Source organism: Rutilus rutilus (genome assembly GCF_951802725.1).
Source record: "Rutilus rutilus genome assembly, chromosome: 17".
Lineage (NCBI taxonomy): Eukaryota > Metazoa > Chordata > Actinopteri > Cypriniformes > Leuciscidae > Rutilus > Rutilus rutilus.
Genome location: NC_140230.1, coordinates 29,536,474 through 29,558,752, shown reverse-complemented (window position 1 = coordinate 29,558,752; position 22,279 = coordinate 29,536,474). Strand labels below are relative to the sequence as shown.

At 36.3% G+C, this 22,279-nt stretch overlaps 1 protein-coding gene across 1 annotated transcript; it reads left to right on the top strand.

Moving 5' to 3' along the window:
• LOC311275936 (beta-1,4-galactosyltransferase 3) lies at window positions 1-21,564 on the top strand. Its single transcript, XM_084385284.1, has 7 exons — window positions 1-163; window positions 11,698-12,780; window positions 13,208-13,443; window positions 14,727-14,914; window positions 15,335-15,457; window positions 17,425-17,529; window positions 18,281-21,564. The coding sequence occupies exons 2-7, from the start codon at window positions 12,522-12,524 to the stop codon at window positions 18,444-18,446; spliced, it is 1,077 nt and encodes a 358-aa protein (XP_084241410.1). The 5' UTR covers window positions 1-163; window positions 11,698-12,521; the 3' UTR covers window positions 18,447-21,564.
• The last annotated feature ends 715 nt before the right edge of the window (window positions 21,565-22,279 follow it).

Below are 22,279 nucleotides of genomic sequence, written 5' to 3'. Positions count from 1 at the left end.
ACAGCATAGCAGCGTGAGCGCGCATCACTTCCTGTACAAGTGTGCATGCTGGGCGCTTTCAACTCCGACTGGACAACCGTCGGAGTCGACGAAGTCAGACAAATAGACAGGAGGAACGGAATATCTGGGGGAATACTCCACCAAACTGTCCGAGTTTAACCAGGTAAGTTCTAAAGTCTCGCATCAAGGTCTTTTTTTCCTCGTTTGGGCTTTGTTGAAGTGTAATTTCCTCACCTTTTGGAGGGTTAGTGAGTATGTGAGAAGCCCCAGTTGTGCTAGCCTGCTGTAGCTAACCTCACAGCATCGTTTCCTCTGAAGTTGAGGTCTAAAAAAAACCCATGTTTATGTGGAAACGACTTTTTTGCGTTTTACAGGCGCCCTGACAACACCTACAGCATCAGCCTCAGCGGCTATAGTGTGTCATTATATCCAGCTGTGACTGTTAAACACAATTATGACGACGCACCACTGTCACATATTCAATATTTATCTTGATACATATTCATGTCTATTAGAAATCGACAGCTACCTCTTATTAGATTACCGCTTAGATTTTTAAACAAGTTCCACTTTTATCAAAACTTGCATAACGATCAATAAACTATATAAATATTATATAATTATCTTTTTTGTTGTTGTTGTTATTGATGCATATACTTTACAATAAGGTTCCTGATCTAGCAAGAGCTAACAATACATTTTTATTCTAAATTGTTACCCAATACATTAAATTATAATACTTTAGTTGTTTTGCTTTTTACTTTTGTTGGGGTTTTTTGTGTGTGTGTGTTTTTTTAGAAACCCACCAAATGGTGCAATTTATTGGTTGAACTCAACAACAAAACCTAAAGAACAGCATAAATAAAATGATATATATTTTTTAATTATCTAAAAAAATATAGTCTAATCAAATTATGAGTGTTACTATATTTATAATATTGTGTTATTCACCTGTGTGACTGTCTAACGTCTGTGTAGTGTCTTGCTGTGTTTCCCATTACTACAAAATATGATATAATACATGCTTCCATATTTACACACTTTTGTTTCTGTCAGTTTGCCTTTTAATTTTACTGTTGTCTATTTCAACAGAACAAGATAACAGTTTGTTGATCAAATTATTGTGGTGTTATAAGCAACTTTTTATTAAATAACCAGTTTTTATTTAATTTTTTTTGTAGCAAAATCTCAGATTTGTTTAGTAGCCTACTATTGAAATGGTTCAGTTTCAAGTCTGATATCTGGTTTCTCATGACATGATTGCGCAAGATAGTATCACCCTACTTAAAGTAGATCAATCTGCATTTCAGGGAAGAGAAACGTTAGTAACACTTTATAAGAAGATAGTCATCTGTTTTGTTTTGTGTGTATTGTTTGTTTAAACAACCCCCCCCCCCCAAAAAAAAACCTGTTCTGGACAGTTTACAGACATTTTGTCATGCAAATTCATAGTGTTTGGCAATGTAGAAAGGTTTTGCCTAAATCATTTGTTGAAAGTTTGCCTTTGGCGGAACGGTTTAGGTAAATATCACAGTCAGTGAGTAGATTAAATTTGTCTGTTTTAAATATTTCTTGTAAAGCGTCATAAGGAAAGAAATGTATTTAAGAGTTTTGAACTTCCTTTGAGGAAGAGGTGATTTATACTGTGATAAGGAGGCTTAAGAATTCATGATGTTTGTGCTCCTTTGCAGGTGATTCATGAACCGCTTAAGGACCAGACAGAACTGTTAGAAAGAAAGCCCTGTGTGATTTGTTAATTTAGAAAGTAATATTATTTTTGTATCATCATTTCACTAGGAATGTGTGGTTGTTATTCTCTGGTGAAAGCTGTTGTCTAGTCCTGTTTTACTTATTGCACACTGCAGCTATTCCTGATAATACATTTCTCTGCTTTGTTTTGAAACCATGACTTTTTTTTTAATGGGTTGCCGTTTTTAGTCTCCCTGGATCTTATCGCTTGGTTACAGATCCAAGCAGCAGCAGGTTGTTCTGCTTGCTCTCTAGGCTTTGCTCTCCCTGTAGCTTTGTGGCGTGTAAGGCTTTTAGAAAGCAGGAACGGCGAAATCCAAAATGGGTCAGTGAAATATGTATTAGCTTTTGAATCATTTTAAACCATCATGGTCAAAGAAATGATATCTGTTGAGTGAGAGTTAATAGATAATTTCTACTTTATACATTGACATTACAGAGGAGTCCGGATGTTTGCTTGCTCTATTACGTTCTAACTTTTGGAAAGAAGTACAAGGTGTTAGGTTTTGAAAAAGTCTTGAAGATCTTGATCTGATCTGAACATCAACCAGATGCATTTTAAGTCTAGTAAGCCCCAGTAGAGTTTGGTTTTGTGTACTTGTACACCATGTGCAGGGCTGTACTGTGATTTATTGTTATTTTTTATGGTGCTTGCTTGTTCAATTACTGGATCATCAGATCCAGGTTTACTGAGTCACTGGAATGTTTTCTACCAAGGCTTTTCAACGTGTTTCCTTCGCAGACAGTATATGGACATTAGGAAGGCAAGGCATCAAGCCACGTCGACATTTGCGCAACATTCTGCCTATAAAGATGAAGCCTTTTTAGATAAAAAAGCAACTAGTTTGTTGTAAATGGACCTCTTATTTTCACCACTGATGCGTTGATAAATTCCAGTTGATTCCCCTCATTGTTTCCATGTGAGACATTAAAAGCAGCTTTAGTAAGCCGAGTAATATAGCTGAGGGAAAATATTTCCTGGTACTCTTGCTGCGGGCACAAACCAAATCCTCTAGCACTACAAATGATTGTCTGCGTCACCATTGACTATTATTCCCGCTGCCCTCCCGGATCAGGAAATTGATTTTTCTTGATTCGTTTGAACCCATAGCTTACACAAACAACTCTGATGTTGTATGTTGTTTATTTTTAAGGAAGATCCTTTTTTTTCTGTTGCATCAAGTCTGTCTGGATTCGGCATGCTTGGCTCTTACTTTCCCTTCAGGTTATGTGCAGAGATGTTATATAAATGCTCCGGATTTGACCGAGTTAAAGTTGTGACAGCCAAATGCCATAGTCCTTAAAGAGTGACCTTTTTCCCTTTAGTTGTTCTGATGTACTTTGAGCTCAGGCCTGTTTTTACACATGCAATTGTGAAACCATTTGTGCCCAGCTGTCATTTTATATTATATTAATTTAAGTTTTCGTACTTTTGGATCTGGAATTTGATCAGGAAGTGCCACGTACATTTGATGTTCAGGGATTTCCATCTGTGTTTTTTTATGCAAATATTTCAGGATATTGCATTTAACATTCTGGTTGGAAGCACCAAGATGCAAATTTCCACAATGTGCTGAAGACTTTTCCCCAAACCCTAAGGTGACATTATTTCAAATCACACGCACAAATCAAAAAAGAAAGGTATGAGCTCATATAATATGAAAACACTGCATGGGTCTTCCTACTGTCAAATGAAATGGGAATGGCTTTAGGGCAGTGGTGGATGAAGTACCTGAAAATGTAATAAATTAGACATAAATAAAAAAATATATCTATAAATTAAACAGACTTGTACATTAGATGCCAACTTCTTGATTCTGTAATCAAATTACAGTATTATTATTATTATTATTTTTTTTTTACAATTTTTTTTTTATAAAACACCTATAATTTAACAATTATGTTTAAAAAATATTAATAAAAAGGAAGTAAACACTGTAACCAACAGGGCACTTAGTAATCTGGTAAGATTGTGCACACTGAACCATATTTTAAAAAGAAATAAAAACAAGGTAGCACTAATTTTACTTACAGCACAGTAAAAATGCTGTGAATATGTCATAGTGGGCAACTGAATATAGCGCAGCATGGTTTGAAATCAAGGGTTGTAAAGTTTGTCAATCGTGCGTCATTTCTTACTACTTACAGGATAAACATGAATGAACGATACCGATATCTTGAAAGATACAATACAACTTACTGAAACGTATCATATCTCATGTAATCGCTCAACAGCATTACATTTACCTCAGGCAAGTTGGTTCATTAGAGAAATTAACTCTTGTTTCGCTAAATATATGCGGGTCAATGACGTGACGGGTCATTTTTTTTGTCCAAAGGCCTTAATAATAATAAAAAAAAACAAATATATAACATCCAAAGTATGTAAGGTAGTAGGCCTACAACTTGATCTCTTTTACTGAATCCAAAAGGTTTTAATTATATTTGACTACATATAAAGGTATTTTAAAGATTTTGAAGCGTCAAAAGGTCATTCGGTAAAACTGATATAGTAAATATTTAAATGGAATAATATTGTTTTTAATAACTAAAGGAACTACAATAATACAAATATAAAGCAGATAAGACTCTTTTCTCCTTTCCCTGTGCAATGTTTTACTTGAATATGTTGGAGTGTTTAGAGTAGTCCAATAAATGATTACATTTATGAGATCAGTCATCATTTTATTTAATATTTCTTCTGTGGTACACACTATATACTATCTCAACATCAATGTCAAATCAGTTTTTAACTTTCAAATCAGTGGTTAAAACCGAATGACTTTTTTGGTAACAAATTTTTTCCATCTTGTAAAAAATGACAAAAAACAGTGTTAATTGATTGTACAAACCACAAAATCTTATTGTTAACACCTAGGTAAACTAAAAAATGGTTTCAAATATAGTTATATCTAAAAACCTTATTCGTCAGTGACCCATGCACTGACTACATTAGCCTAAATAGGCTATTCATTGTATTTTACTTAATCTGTTAGTGAAGCTTGATTATTTAATGCACGTTTAAATAAATCTGTCATCAAAATAACAGCCACTGTGTAAATGATTATTAAAAGTAAAAGTAAAAACATAATTTTATAATTAGATTTAGAAGTTAATGCAAAAACTGCCTTATATGCAGTTTACATGTTTGCATACAATTTGTTATTTGAGTGTTGATTATTGTATCTAAAAATAAATATCAATTGAATTTAGGCTAATAGTTTGGGCTCTGTTGTTAACCTTTTATTATTATAGTAATGAGCAAATAAGGGTGACAAGCACCTGAACAAATTTGCTGAGCATCGGATGTCTGTTCGGTTTGTTGTTTTAAGACTTTTGTGACACAATCTGCCTTTTGTAGACATGTTTGAAAAGTACTGCCAGTCAGGCACTGTGAAGTTACATACTGGTGTTGGGTTGTGCTACATTATTGTACGCTCTCTGTAGCTTACTGTACAGATGGTGTGTATTTGAGTGATCTTCTAGGCTTTAGCGGGACATGCTTTGCTATACATGGACAGATGTTGGTGAATTGGCTGATAGATTGACCGTTGACCTTTTGTGACAATGAAGCAGGAGAGCGAGGGATTGTTTTCTCTAAGATTTGATTGACAGCAGGCTGCAGGATCCAGGGAATCCAACCCTCTTCACAAAATCCTTTAGACTATTCTTACCGGTTTCATAATCTAACACATGGGATCCAGATGCTCGGTATAGCTCCAGCCAACGTTTCATTTGTCTCGCTGACTTGGCTAAGAATTTTTATGGTTTGACTGAAGCCTCTTAACTTTTATTCACTCTTCCTTTCGCTTATAATACTTGCTCTCTTTTTGAACTTGTAGTATTATGCTTAGTAATAATTATCAGGGAATGTTTCTAAACAGATTGTTAATGCTCATAAAAGGGCATTTTTATTTATTTATTTATATTTATATGTAAAAATCAATCATCCAGATTTTTATTATGTATTGATTTATGTAGGTATTGTTGATATGATCAAGAGAGCAGGTTAGCCAATGACTGATACAATGCATTTATCTTATTTGATACAGTGAAATTTAATTTAATTAAAATATAATACATTTAATTTGCTACAGTAAAATTCTACAAAATATATAAATATTTATAATGTACATTTAGTTTAAAATAAAAATAAGGTTATACATGAACTAATATATAAGATTACCCTATATATATGAAATTATTTTGCACAATTCACAATATATGTAGGGCTGGGCGATATAACGATAATTATTGCGATATAATTTTTCTCGATAAAACGATATCAAGAGTTCGATAAATGTTCGATAATGTTTATGCGCCAAAATCGGAACGAAACTCATTTGAACAGCACGCCACACGGACCATTTATCCGCTCGGCTCAAAGTCCAAACAGCAGCGCAGCGCGAGCTCACTAGAGCAGATGCGTTTACTCTGATCGCTCTCGTCACGAGATCCAGTGAGAAGCGCTTGAATTCAGCGAACACCACAATGTCTCAGTGATTTAAACCAGTTTAAAGGCAGATGAAACAACACTGACAAACAGGAGAAACACTGTGCACAACGATACTGTCAGAAGGCTTTTCCGTCTACAAATTCCCATCATTTACCATGGATTTACTGTAACGTTTACCCTAGTAATATTAACTGCACCATGAAATGTGGGATATACAAGGGCGTAGATTTGGTTTGAACATTGGGTGGGGTTGAAGTTTGGGTATGCCTCCTGATATTGTGATCATGGTATAAATATTGGGGGGGTTGTAATGCATAGATTTAAATATTGGGGGGGTTATCCCCCCCCCCCCCCCCCCACAAACTACGCCCCTGGGGATATACATATTGAATTGTATTATATTATTAATGTAGACGATGTATTAAAGGACTGATGGAATATAATTACAGTATTTAATAATGTATTTAGGCTACTGTTATTTGTCATACAAATACCATAGAAACCATAAAGTTACATTTTGCCATGATAGTGAGGTTATCATGATCTAAATGCATGATACTGGATGACCAATGGTTAAGTTTAATAAAACTCAAACAGTCAGAATATTACGTTTTACCAAATAAAAATTAGCACATGCAGAAACTAAGAAATTAATTGTCCAATAAAGATATTTATTTTGTTAAGGAAAAATGACAAATGTTTGAATGTTCTACCTCAGATTTGTGAAATGTTCACCAGTTTGGCAAGTGTTTGTCCTGATATGTTCTGACAATAAAGAGTAGTTTAAAACCACAATTAACGCTCTGGTTTCTACAACTTTCACTTAGGAGCAAAAATCTGCCTTTAAACTTGAAAGAAATAAAGATTTGACTTTTATCGTGATGATTATCGATATCGACTGATATAAAAAAAATTATCGTGATATTTTTTTTTTTTGGCCATATCGCCCAGCCCTAAAAAACATGCAGTTTCCAATGGCAAGTCTGTTGCTAGATTTTAGAACAACAGACATTAAAAAGAATGTCCACTTATGTTAATTACACACAGTTATTGGCTGATGTTAATATAGTCTTGTTAGATGCTAGCGCAGATGCAGTCTCATTATTCAGTCAAGCCGGAATATTGGTGCCTCATATAAACCTCATGCAGTTCTTCACTTTTCTCTGCTGAGCAAAGCCACACGAGTCGCCACGGGCTGCACAGCAGGAAAGATCTCTCAGTATGTTTATGTTAATGCGCTTTATACCCATTCATCTGCCCATTATACTGTGTTTGTTAGTGGTCTATGTAGTGTGTATATAAAAAGAATTTTAAAGCCCTTGGGCATGGTACATTGTGCATGACTTGTATAGATGCATGGATCACTGCTGTGTGAGGGGAGTGAAGGGAAGAAGATAAAAGATGGTGTGTCTTGGCTTGTGAAGGTGCAGTTAGTCATGTCACTGCTGTCCATCTGAAGCCAGAATGGAAGGAGGTCCGTGCGACATGTTTCGGCAAGAAAAGCACACAATATTCTCTTTCCATCTTCTTTATTCCATTTTAATATTGGTTACCTGTCCATCTTTCTTCCCATCTCCATTAGTTCATTAGTAAGACTGCGACTTTGTTCCAGTCCAGAAGCTACAGACCTGTTACGCTTGACTACACTTCCCAGAAAGCTTTTTGGTTTTCTTGAGTGCCTCTAGGTTATTCAATTATTTTATTTTTGGTATCATTAATGCTACAAAGATTATGAAATTTGAGTTGGGTTCAAATATGGTCATCTTGCCAGTCAGATTGTGTCAGAGCATCACTTGAAGGTTATACACTGATGTTTAAAGCAATATTCTGGTTATTCTCAATTTAATGTGTGTGTCCCACATCTGGCATACTGTCAATTACTACAGAAAAATATGCATTTTAAAAATGAATTTGGAAACCGGTTTAGTAGAATATCTAGTACCAAGAAATCATATTTTATGATTCATATATTGATTCGAATATGGTGAGAAAAGGATGCCAATAAAACTTGAATCAGTATCATGAGTCTTTCACTGAAAGATTCAGCGGTTACTGAGTCAACATAATGAATCTCACTTACTGAACTGAAAATTATTATTATTTTAGTAATGCTAATCTAGATATTAAGCATCTTTTGTGTACTTTAATGTTCATTAACCCATATCAAAATCTCCTTTTGACAATGTGTAGTTAGTTACAGATATAATGGTTGGTTTTGGGTTGACCCCATTTTGACATTTTTCTTAGAGACTCACTTAGATGTAATTTCTCTTTTAAAAGGTACGAATTTAGAAGCAAGACGACATTTAGGGATTTTATTGTGCTGATGGTCTAAATATCAAAAATATATTTTTTTTTCTTCTTTTTTCTTTATTTTAAATGGTTGTTATGGTCTAAATATCAAAATGGTCTAAATATCAAAAATATTCTTTTTTTTCTTCTTTTTATTTTATTTTAAATGGTTGTTAGTGGTAATCAACATTGATGTAGTTCATAGACATAAAGTAGAGTAGAAAATAACTTTAATGTCCATTCTAATGGGTGAGGTTGAGTCAAACCTCATGCTCTCTGAGTCTGACTATATTTACTATAGTGGAATAGTGTTGCAACTTGCACGGTGCACCGATACTTAAAAAGTATCGCGATTCTCGGAAATTAAAAACGTCACGATTCCTAAATTTATTAGTATCGATACTTCTAAGAATGACCGCCTTCCAGATTTGTAAGGCCGGCGACACACTGGATGCGTGGCGTGAGCGTCTCAGCTGCGTGGCGTGTCCGTTTTTATTTCGGCTCCCTTGTTAACAGGTTAGAGCTAGCACACTGCCTGCGTGACACGCGCGCACGAGCTATCGCGTGCATGCTAGAAATAGAACCGACGCCTATTTTTCACGCGACACGCAAGCGTGTTGTAAGCGTTTCCAGGCAAAATAGAATAGGAAAAGATGTTTCTATGTCATTTTGACATGAATACATATTAATAAATGACATTTTGATGTTTGAAAGTCTCTAGGGTTTGACATAAATGCAGATATAAATGTAATTTAAAAAAATATTATCGATTTTCAAATACTGCACCTCTCAATACAGAACGAAATATTCTGTAGCCTATTTTGCCGTCAACACTGCCGACGTTGTCTTTGCTGCTATATATTTATATTTAACATGAAGTATAGGCCTTCCACAACTCTCTCCCCACATGTCAAATATATCACCAATGAGGCTTATCATATGTTACCAATATTAAACATTGTTTAATATAATCGCTGTTCATATTTTTATTCAAAGTTCAGAATCAAGATAAAGTTATTACCGGTAACTCTTATGTTTCTTATGATAACTGAGATAATGCTGCTAAATTTATTTAATTTTTTACCTTGAATGTCATTGCTCTAATTAATTTTTTATATTTTTATATTTCATATTTTGTTCAAATGTTTAATATATTTGCTGTTCATATGTTCATTTATTAGTGTGTTATATGATTAGAATGTTGTCCCGGTTTTAAAATAAAGCACAGCAATGATATTTGAGAGTGTTTCTCCCTTTTCAGGAAAAGTATCGAAAAAGTATCGAAATCGCAATTCTTGACTTGGTATCGAAACAATAATTTTGGTATCGTGACAACACTATAGTGGAATGATGTCATTTACAGTATCTCTTCCAGCTTTCTATTGCTTCTCTCTTTTCCTCTCCTTGATCTTCCTTCATCACATAGAGATGTATAAACCATCTCTCATTAGGGCTGTCACTTTACGTTCGAAAATCGATTGCACAATCTATCGGACCAACCAACGCAAGTTTCGAAAACGAAAATAGGGTATCGATTTTAACGGTCTTTTCTCGGAGCGCGTCACGATACGCCCGCAGCGAATGCGCGTCACACAGCAACTGCAGGCTCTGACAAACACGCATAACAGCAAATTATACTTCTGCATAATGTGTCTCTTTTTACAACAAAACTGTGAATTCTGCTGGTATGCAGACAGTCTCATGCGTACAGATACAGATTCGGGCTACGGGCTTCAATCGCCTACGTAGGCGAAATTTGTTTGACATTTCTAATCGTAAACACAGCCATGTTGAAGACTGCAGTAGTGTTTTTCATTTATGTTATGGCAGTCCACTCTGCTTATTGTTTTTCGAGAATGTTGCACACCTGTTTGTCATTGTGCACGAAACTTCACGGCAATAAATCATCAGGAATATTTGCTGACTTGTGCGCATCTCAAGCGCCCTCTTTACGTTCATCCTAATGCCTGTTAGTTGTCCGTGGATTTGCCCATATTTGGCGTTTAAAATGGAAACGTCTTTAGACATGGAAAATCGATTTTGTAATCGATTCAATGAACACTTATGTCTCAAAAATCGAACAGGATTTTTTCACAAAAGTGACAGCCCTATCTCTCATTCTTCCTGAAAGCACTGAAGCCTTACCAAAAGTGTGAGAAGGAACAGCTGAAGATGACATTAGTAAGAGACGACTCTTCTCCTCACATCGTCGCCTCCTCTTCCCCTCGTGCCAATCCACTAATCCCTGCGCCATTCCCCAGATTAGGATTACCGGCCTGTGAGTGGTGGTTTTAATGAGCTGTAATTGATTTGTAGGCACAGATCCACCAGACTGTGTCAGGAAGATTAAATGAAGCTTGTTTGAAGCCCCAGGTCTCTTTGTTTTGCCCCCCTCCAATGTGTGATCCTGGTAGTGGTGGGACAGAACTCCCAGCAGGGGTGTGTGGCTTTCGGGACCGATCTTACAGAGTTCCTGCTGAGGGTGTTTGCCCTCTTCCCCTTGGACAAGGCCAGTGTCTGGGAAGTCAGCCATGACCAAGTGCAGGCTTTATTCTTCTAAACACATTTTAGAGCAGTGGAGGGAGGAGCGACACAAGCTGGTAGTGTTTGCTCTCCAACAGTTGTACATGGGGTGCAAAATGTATTTTTCAATTTTTCCTGTTTTATTAATAATACAAATAATAGTACTTTTATATTATTCATATTATATAAACTACAGTTGAAAAGTTTGGGATCAGTGAGATTTGTTTTTGAGAGTTTGTTCTTTAAGGCTGCATTTATTTGATCAAATATACAGACAAAAACAGTAATATTGTGAAATATTATTACAATTTAAAATAACTGCTATTTTAATATATATATATTTTTCTGTGATGGTAAAGCTGAGTTTTCAGCAACAAAACACACCAGTCTTTATTATTTAGTCACATGATCCTTCAGAAATCATTCTAAAGCCTGGGACACACCAAGCCGACTTCAAAGAACTAGCGGCAAAGAAAACCGATGGTGGTGTCGGCTGCGTCTCGACCAAAAAGCTGCACTTGAACACACAGCACAGACTACAGCTGACTGCAAACTAGCATGCTACCCTTATCATTCAGAAGCATGAGTGAATTAGTATTGAGGCAAATAAACAATTTTAACATATTGTAAAGCCTCTGTTTTAGGTCACTTCTCATGCCTTCCTCTTTGTTTTTCAGACACTGACTCCTGTCATTGGACCAGCTGGCGTTGGACGGGGTGTTGGACCCTCCCCCTGCACAGCGACAGAATGAGACAATAGCTGGGGGTGTTGGATATCATCCCTCCCCCCTTGTTTCCTCCTCCTACATATCCAAGACACATATACATACTCACTATCTTACACCAATACACTACAAAACAGTACCCTGGACCTCTCTGGCCCCCATGCTTTACTTTGTAGGGGCCATGAGACTTATACAGGGCTGCTGCTGTTGTTGAGAACCCTTTGGGAACAAAACAATCAATTTCCTTCCAGCAAGTGGACACAACCTTCCAGTTCCTACGGCTTTGGTGGAACTTGACGGAAGCTTAGTAGATCATTGAATCATGAAAACACCAGAGGACCACTGGGAGTTTCCCTTTGGAGTTGTACATTAATAGGCTAAAGACTGCCAGTGAGCAAAGCAAATCTAATTCAACCTGCAACAGGCCTGAACGTCTGTTTGAAGAAATGATACCTCTCCTTAGCCATTTCATCCACCACATCTGAAGTGCCTTGTATTCCATCCAACTGTTGTTTACCTCTACTCCACATATCTGATCCAGTCCTTAAGATTCATTTGTTTACATCTCCAGGCCTTATAGCTTTCCAAGACATATCTGTTTTTTTGTTTGTTTTCCGTTTGCGTGCATAAGAGTTAGACTCTGAAGTATCTGAGATACGAGGAATGAGACCACCGTAGAGTTCCGTTAATCAAACTTATCAAAACCTAAGCTCACTCAGACTGTTCATCTGACTCTCAAACGTGGTGCAGCACTTCCTCTGTACGTATCCGTCACCATGTACACGCTGCAGTCCAAATGGCGTTACCTGATCATGTTCTTGGGTGTCCAGTTAGTGGTCATGGCTCTTCTCTCCAGAGAGGGCTACCAGAAAAGAGTGTCATATTTTTTCCGGATTTTCCGGAAGCCTGATCCTACAACGGGACATGCAGTCGTCGCACGCAACCACACGGATGTGTATGCCAACCTCTCCCTTTTAGGCCCTCCTGTTAATAAAGAGGACATGCCCTACTGCCCGAAGCAGTCTCCTCTGATTGGTGAGTTCAGTAGTGTGTTATCAAGTTTCTGATCTCTCTATTGTGAATGCATCATATCAGTGTGTTAGTTGTAATAAATAGCCTGGTAGCTTCCTCCTAATAACAGAGATTATTTTTTTTTTTATTATTATTTTTTTTTTATAAAAAGAAAGAAAACAAAACACCCAAAATTTATATAAAAAATATATTAGTAATATAAATATACGCACTCTTTGATTTATTTTATTTTATTTTATTTATTCTATTTTATTTATTTTCCATTTTTTTTGTAATTTTGTAATTAAACTTTTACAGTCTACTAACTTTGGGCTCAGTATAAACAATGGTAATGTAAATCTACTATATATATATATATATTTTTTTTTTTACTTATTAAAAGTCTTAGGCCTAAGTCAATACATTGTTCACACTCTTTTCTTATGTTCAGGTGGACCTATTCATGTCACTTTCCCCTCTGGGCTTACACTTGCCGAGATTGAGAGAAAGAATCCCCTTGTTGTCCGTGGGGGGCGCTACAGGCCACCAAACTGTGAGCCACGCCATCGCACTGCAGTAATCATTCCCCACAGAAATAGGGAGCACCACCTCAAGTTCCTCCTCTACTATCTGCATCCCTTCCTACAGCGACAGCAGCTCAACTATGGCATCTATATCATTCACCAGGTGCGCCTGCAGTCTGTTATTGTTGTCATTTTATTTGGTGATGCAGAAATCGCTTTTTAAATGGTTAAAAAGCCCACCCCCCCCCCCCCCCCCCAACAAGAAATAGTTAGTCTATGGGTCATTGTGTCACTTTCAGCATTACATAGTCTCTCAGTGAAATGACAGCAAACATTGCAAGTTAGTTTTGTTCAGGAAAAAGGCTTCATAGCTAAGTGGCTAATGGTACATTTCCCAGAAACTGTCAATCAAACCCTTCTGAAAAATGTTTGATCTCTTCGGTAGTATATTTATTTTGATTCCCTCACATCAACAAGGGTCAGACTATCGTTCTTACATTTAAACCCTAATTTAAGCCGTACATTATTTGGTTACCAAAGCAAATTTTTATTCTCATTTGGCACTTTGGCGAGTGTTCATTTTAGACCGTGCTCTCACAGTTTCACATGGTGTATAAAATGTATTTGTTGCTTGGTTACATATCAGATATGCAGCGATACAACTCAACCGTGCCTCCTGCTGTTTCCTGCCAGAGCCTGTTGTAATCACTTTATCATGTTATATCTGTCAATCTAGATGCAAACCTGTACAACTCACTCTGACAGGTCAATCGCTGGTCGTCTTTTGCTCTCCCCTTGCTGATCTCCAATTTTAGTGAACGACGATCCTAATGCAACAGTGTGCCAGATTCAGAGCTGTTTTCCAGAGCTTCGATGTCTGGATTTATTATTGTGGGTTTCCTAGGTTAATACAGTTTTATGTAGGATTATAGATGAACGGCATGAAACGTTTGCAGAGTTTTGAATAGAATTGTTTTTGCTCCTGACCTGAGAGGCTCGACGAGATTGAAATCCCATTTGTGCTAGTTGAGTTGAACTTTTATTTGGACACATGTTTTGTGCTGTTGTAATCAGACTTTAAAAAAAACAAACACGAAATTGATACTTTTATTCAGGAGGATGCATTCAATTGATCAAAAGTGACAGAAAAGACTTTTACATTGTTACAAAAAAATCTATTTCAAATAAATACTGTTTATAGACTATAAAACAGTGGATTACTATCAGAAGAAAATCATCTCCTTTCATATGTGTCTCTGACTTTGATATTCCCACCTCTTATCAAGAGGGCAAGGATTAGACCGTAATCCTCAATCTCGTCTCTGAAAATCCTGACCACATTATAGATTCAGTCCATATTTATGAGTATAAATCTATGCACTGCTGAGTCTGTGTATCTTGTTATTATAAATTGTCATAACAATGACGCTCTGTGTGTGTGTGTAGGCTGGTAATTACACCTTTAACCGAGCAAAGTTGATGAACGTGGGATTTCGTGAGGCCATGAGGGAGGAGGATTGGGACTGTCTTTTCTTTCATGACGTGGACCTTATTCCCGAGGACGACCGTAACACCTACGCCTGCGACGCTCACCCAAAACACGCCGCCATTGCCATGGACAAATTTGGATACAAGTCAGTGTTCAGCTCTGCATTTCATTTGACTTAATTTGCCTGTTTTCTACTTCAACACCTACACATATAGATTATGCACATGTATATGATTTACTATCAGATAAATTTACAACACATGTATTTGTGGAATAAATAAGAATTTGTGGGATAAAATTACTCTTTACCATGTTATGTTCGCTAAAAATGGTATAATATTTAAATAATAATAAATAAATAATATATTTTATTGGATTCCCACACAAAATGTATATTTTAAAAGTAGCAAAAATAAATGATGATAAAAGACAAAAATGTGAAAAATCCCTGTAATAATAAAATGCCTATAGTTGAATAAACACATGAACTAATATGACACTGTACTAAACTGAATAATTACATTTATAGTATTTTTGTGCATTTTCCCTTCCTGTTACCACTCAGACTGCCTTATAAGATGTATTTTGGAGGAGTGTCAGCTCTGACCCCTGATCAATACCTCAAGATGAACGGTTTCCCAAACAATTACTGGGGATGGGGTGGTGAGGACGATGACATTGGCATCCGGTGAGTGAGCGAGTGCGTTTATTTGCTGGGGTGGGTTGAGTGTGTGCACGGATGCTTTGTGTGTGTGTACATTAATGGAGAGGTTTGCATGGGAGGAGATCTGTCCTTGTGATGTAGCTGGCCATGAACCACCTGTCTTATGCTAGCTTTGTCAAGTTCAAAGCTAGAGTGTCAACATCTGAGGGTGTGTTACTGTGCTTTATAGGGATGGATTGTGTGTTCTGATGTTTTATTAAGTTATAGCCAGAGTCATGGCTCACCAGCTCAGCCACAAAGGATCAAATATTGTTATGCTATACATTTTAAAATCAGGTTAAATACAAAGAAATTCATGATATATCGTTATAGCATCGACAACACAATGTGCGCATCCACGGTAGTCACATTGCACGATCGCAGGATGTGCCATGTCAAGTTATAGGAATCGTAGTTTATCCAGGATCAGTACTGACCAGTCCCCTTGGTTTGGAACGCTTGAGATTTCCGGATTAATTGCAAAGTTTAACCATCACAGGGTTGTTTACAAAGTTTTTACATGTTTACACTTGTTTTTAAGTCCTGTCAGTTTAAACATTCAAGTGAGTTTAAAGCATTCAAGGACAAGAAGATGCAAAACTCAATTCGGAACACTCTCCCTGTTTTCTGTGTGCACACAGAGCCATTTTTTTTGTGCCTGAACAGATACTATTATTAGCAAAATGATGTCAAAATGCCTGTCTCGGCAAAAATCCTCGTTGCTTTCGTCTTAAGTGAACTTAAACAATTGAGAAAGAAAACGGATGCGTAACATTTTATTGGATCTGTGCATTGGCTGTTAAAGTGACTGCAGCTTAATATTCCTGTTGCCAAAGGTGTCATAATAAATCACTTTTGTAGCTTTAACAAAGATTAATTATATTTAATTTATACAATTATATCATATCATATATTATCATTATTAATTATATTTAATTTATGCAGTGTTATTTTACATTTGACAAATTTCTCTCCTTGAATAGCGAAAACTTTTAGACTTACCTAAAAAACACAAAGCCCTGTTTATTTCATATGTATCTTTGCTCTATTGTATTTATCTATGCTTGTCATATGTTTATTATTTTCTATGCGGATGCACTCAAATCACCCCATTCATTCTAGAATGATTAATTCTTTCCAAATAGAGCTATTTAAGTCATCTGGTGAAATTTTTTATATTGCAGTATATATTGCAAAAAAACAAAATATGTCAGTTTTATCCAATATCGCGCAGCCCTAAAAGTCATATAACTGTAGTTTTTAACCCGAAAAAAGCAACGTCTGTCAAGACCGACTTAGAATGGTGGCTTGAAAACAAGTTTAAAAAGTTTTAAAGTTTGAAGATTTATATGTTTTAAATGCCACTTATAGAATTTTAGTTTATATACATTACTGTTTAAAAATTTGGGGTCACTAAGATTTGTTTTTGTTTTTGAAACAAGTCTCTTCACCAAGGGTATATTTATTCTATTTATTTGTTCAAAATACAGTAAAAATTGTGAAATAGTGTTACAGTTTAAAGTACTGTTTTCTATTTTAACATATTTTAAAATGTTGAAATTTTCAGCATCATTAAGCCAGTCTTGAGTGTCACATGATCCTTCAGAAATCATTCTAATATGCTGATTTGCTGCTCAAGAAACATTTCTAATTATTATGTTGAACAAATTTGTGCAGCGTAATATTTTGGGGGAACCTGTGATAAATTTTGTCAGGATTAAAAAGAACAGCATTTGTTTGAAATGGAAATCTTTACCTGTGCTGAAGTTCTTTGAATAAAATTCAGTAAATTCCTCTTCCTGCCATTCTGATTCAAATTCCAAATACAGCTTCCTGAGGGTGTGGGCCACTCAGTTACATTCACACTCATGAATTGAAAGGGAACCAGTTACTCAATCCTGAGTGTCTCCTGTTTTTTTTTGCACACTATCTAACATTCTTCATCTTCTCAGGGTCTCACTCGGAGGAATGCTGATCAGTCGTCCGTCTCTAAAAGTGGGCCGATATAAGATGATCAAACACAAGCATGACAAAGGCAATGAAGTGAATCCCAAAAGGTAGAATCACTTTACAAGCATCTGATAAATGCCCAAACTTTGACAAGATGTGTTTTAACATCATGCCGTAGTGCATTAACGTTCTAAAGGTGCGGTCACGTTAGCGACATTTCACAGTCAAAAAAGCTTCATTGTCTGTCGTTAATAGTGTGATATGACTCACAGCTCATTTTCTAACCAAGCAGCTTGCTATTGGTCAGTGTGGAGCAATCTTTTTTTGGAAAAATTTCGCCCTCTCGTGAAATTCCCATTGGCATGGATTCCTATTGAAAGGACTGCATTTTGCCCACAAAATCATTACAGATTTGCGCAAAACTTGCACTATTAATTGCAATTAAAACTATTGCGAAATTATCATAGTCATAAGTCATAAATCAAGTCAACGGATGTTGGTGGGTTTATGTGTATCCCAGCTAGTGCACTAGCCATTATTTTTAATCGAAGAAGACGTAGGCGTGTTATTCAAGCATTAATGGTCTCCCTCCTATCTGCTTCAAGGTCTTCATAAATTTTGGCATTTTTTTGTTGTTGTTGTTTAGAATCCAGTATTCCTGTGATACTTTTGTTTTTTATGAGTTTAGTAAATAACTCTGTCTCGTCTTCTGTCCAAACATAACGCATCATCTTTAAAGAATGATCGACTCTGACGTATGCCCAATGGAAACGTGACTGCACCTTAAAACATTCCCCTTTAAAATGATGAAATCATCTCCTAGTACTTCCTCTGCTTAAGATGTTTGCTCTCATGCAGGTTTAACATGTTGGCTAAGACCCGGCACACATGGAAAAATGACGGTATGAATACGGTGGAGTATGAGATCGTGTCCCGGGATTATCAACCTCTTTTCACCAACATCACGGTCAACATTGGCACCGAGGCAGGGCTGCACCCTCCCAATAAAAAGACTGCTTCTTAGCATGCTCCCAGCATTCTTGTGGATCCCAGAGGCACAAGTCTTAGCGCCAATGCCGCTCTGCCTGCAGACCACTCGCCCACACGCACATGGCCAGTGAATCCACGGGACATCATGCCTTTACTGCACCACAGACTTTTCTTCTGTAATGGTGGTTCCATCTAGTGGTCACATGATCCCCTCTCTTTCTCTCTCTCTTTCTCTCTCTCTTTCTCTCTCTCTCTCTCTCCAAAGTTTAACATTTTGATCCTGTGCTCTCTGGTTCACTTTATAAGTCAGGATGCTGCAGAAACTTCATCAACTGGTCCACATATTGACCACTTCGCAGAATCGGTATTGGACCACTCTGCAGGAAGGATGTGTTTCCTGACGGACAGACTGTTCAAACATCCTCTGTGCCCATTGGCACCATTTAAAAACCTCTTTTGCCTTAGAATCAAGCTGCACTCTCTCTTTACATTTCTTTCATGACGACTGAAACATAGATTCGGCCTCCCGTAGTAGGGTGAGGCCGACTCTTAGGGAAGGGTAAAATGATTTTTTTTTTGCCATGTGATGGAAACAGTGAAGCAGGCCGATGTACTGCTTAAGCAACGCTGTTTTCTGCACTACTCTGTGAGTCTGGTGCATTTCCTGTTCAGTAAATTAGTACTTTTGGTTATGTACTGTATTGTTATCCAGACAAATGGAGTGATATTTTTGTTATATATCTTCCATTTCGGGTAACTCGCTCAGAACTGGCCTCTTTGGTAGTAATAACCACTCTACATATACCGATGTTCTCCTTTTGCCTTTGGTTGTCTTAGTAAAAACGTTGGCTTTAATAATCAACGCGCTGCCTCTCATTTTCATGAATTACTCAACACATTGTATTTGATCCTTTTTTATGATTGGCTGGCTGTGTGCCGTGTTGTCATTTGCTTTGGATTAGTAATAGTGCTGTTGAATGTAGCCGAATCTCTCTTCTTGGCCATCACGTTGATTCTGTTCGGGTTGGCTTCGTAAAGAGTTTATGCTGCTTTGAGTCCAACATTTACTACATTTTTGCCTAGAATCCTTAGAAAGACATTCAGTTTTCATTTGAGTGTAAATTATTCGTAAAACCATTCTTACGTAAATTGTCCCATTGAATAAAATGCCCTAATATTTGTAAAAAACATTCTAATGTAAATTGGTGTAATCAATTAATCGAAATGCGTTAACTTTAAAACCATTATGTAAATTGTTGGATTGAATTGAACGCGTTAACGTTTGTAAAACCATTTTTACATAAAACTGTTATGTTGATTTAACTTAAAGTGATGAAACCTGTTGCCTTAAAATTATCAAGTAAATAAACTTCACATAACTTCCAATTATGCATGGTTTATTTACTTAATAATTTTAAGGCAACGGGTTTCCTCACTCATTTTAAGTTGTCAACTGATCACTTTTTACAGTAAAATTGTTCCTTGAATCAAATGCACTAACTTTTGTAAAACCATTCTTAAGTAAACTGCCGCATGAAATTAAACGCGCAAATCTCCTTAACTATTCTTGCGTAAATTGGTGCAACAAATCAAATGCGCCAACAATCATGAAATCAATGTCAATTTTTGCATTCAATTAAATGTTAAAATTCATAAGCCATTCTTAAGAAAATTGTTACATTTGAATTTAATGCGTGAATGTCCTTAACCATTCTTTGTTAAATTATTGCATTTCACTCAATATCAATGCGTCAATATTTGTTAAACCATTCTTACGTTGCATTTCAAATTTAATACACAAATGTTTGTAAAACCATTTTTACATAGTTGCAGTGAATCATACGTGCTTTTCAATCCTATGTAAACTATCCTCTTAAATTCCATGTGCCAATGTTCACGAAACATTCAATGCAACCGAACAATTGACACATTGGTTGTTCTACTTGTTCATGAATGAGACCCATTATTGGCAAAATCGGACGAAGAAAAAAGTAAATTCTCGCTGACTGACACGAATGACAAAATACACTTTAAATTGTTTTTGTATGTTTCACCTTTAAAGATGCAACTGCAAAACTGTTTATTAACTTAGGAAAATATCACTATTAAAAATGAGTCTAAATCCTGGCCTTCAATGGCTAATGTAAACCTTGTTTTTGCCACGCCTCGTCTCGTTTCCGTCTAACCTCTAAACGTCTTCTGCATTAAGTCTCATGGTGACATGGACTCTGTGATGGTCAAGTTGTTTCAAACTGATCTGTGCATGTGTGGCAAGTGAATGAAGGCATACTTGCATTTCAAATTTATGTTTGTGAGACAGAGAACTCGATCATACATTGTTTACCGATTGCTGCTGTTCTCTGTGGGAATGTGAAAGGTGGAGGTATCGCTCCCCTCTTTACTAATTTGTATGCTGTTGGGAGCTTGTGATGGGGCATTTGAAAAAAAATATGTTGTTGGGTCATTGAAAGAAGTCATTGGATGCCATTAAGGCAGAGATACCAAAAATTCATATCATCCTTTTTTTCTTTCTTTTTTTTTTAACAAGCATGTTTTTTTTTTTTATTGCTTAACAGAACTAGTTTTTTTTTTTTTTTTTTTTTTACAAAATGTTAAAGTGGTCATTAATGGTCAGGTTAATTAAATATGTCCCTTACCCAAGTCTGTTGGCTCACATATCAAACCTGAGTGTAATGACTGTAAACATTTGAGTTATTTTGGGATGTAATGGGTGGCCCGAGATGTGTATTCTTCACATTGAGAATTTATATTTGATAATTGTTCAGATCATCATCATAGAAGGTACTTTGAAAAATCCATGAATTGCATAGTTTGATTTCTACAGATGACAGGCTGCACACTACTCAGGTGGGGTGATGGATTAGATGTTTCTAAATGTGCCTTACTGGGCATCAGTTTTCTCCAGTTTTTCAGTGGGCAGTGCTCTGAAGACGTTTGGGGTATATGTTTCTCTTTAAGACGTCTGCACACTACTCTGCGGCCTTATGATGATTTAATAAAATGTTAATGTACTAAATGGCTCATGTGTTTTTGTGACTGGTGTGTTTTAGAGATTTGTGCAATTAAGGGTCTATTTGATTTGTGTGTTTTTTTTTTTAAATGACAGTTTTAAACTGGATTAAACTGCTGCCAAAAAAACTTTACAACCCTTCATTAAAAATAATACCGTTGCTTGATAATCTTGAGGGAATTTTTTTTCCCTCAAATTAAATATTGGGTAAATGTAAGGCTCATACTTCACCCTGGATAGTCAGTAAATATTGGGTTAAACTTATTTGCATATTTATGAGGTCTGAAGCATTGATTGGACAAGTACTACGTGATGTTTTAACCACTTGTGATTGTGGAAATGTTGCCACAGATCCAATCTGAAAAGTCTTTCTAATTTCTACTGACAGCTTTGTGAATGCAATGTATATCGTAATTGCGGTTTTCAATTGTTCATCAATTGAGTAACTGTAAAATACATTTTCATTGCAGCAAGTTTGCATGCATCTGTAGAAGGAGCTGCTGATGCAGTTTTACTCTGCAGTCATTGAGTCTGTCCTCTGCACTTCTGTTACTGTCTGGATCAGCTCAGATACTTATTTAGTACACACAACCCTTGTATATACACTGTCTATTTTATATTTGTATTGTGTATCATATATTTTTATTATTCGTGTCTTGTCGCTGTCATTCTGTCTGTGCTGTGGAAGCTTCTGTCATCAAGACAAATTCCTCATCCCAGTAAACGTACTTGGCAATAAAGCTACTTCTGATTTACTATCATTGAATTGTATTATGCATAAGTAATATATCTGCCACTTAACATATCATTGGTCATTAAAAAACCCTTATTGGTTG

What these genes read in the sequence shown, in the direction of transcription:
- LOC311275936 (XM_084385284.1), top strand. Translation starts at nt 12,522, where the DNA reads ATGTACACGCTGCAGTCCAAATGGCGTTACCTGATCATGTTCTTGGGT. An exon ending in GAAGCAGTCTCCTCTGATTG is followed by an intron (nt 12,781 to 13,207) that starts GTGAGTTCAGTA and finishes TCTTATGTTCAG; the next exon opens with GTGGACCTATTCATGTCACT. An exon ending in AATGAAGTGAATCCCAAAAG is followed by an intron (nt 17,530 to 18,280) that starts GTAGAATCACTT and finishes GCTCTCATGCAG; the next exon opens with GTTTAACATGTTGGCTAAGA.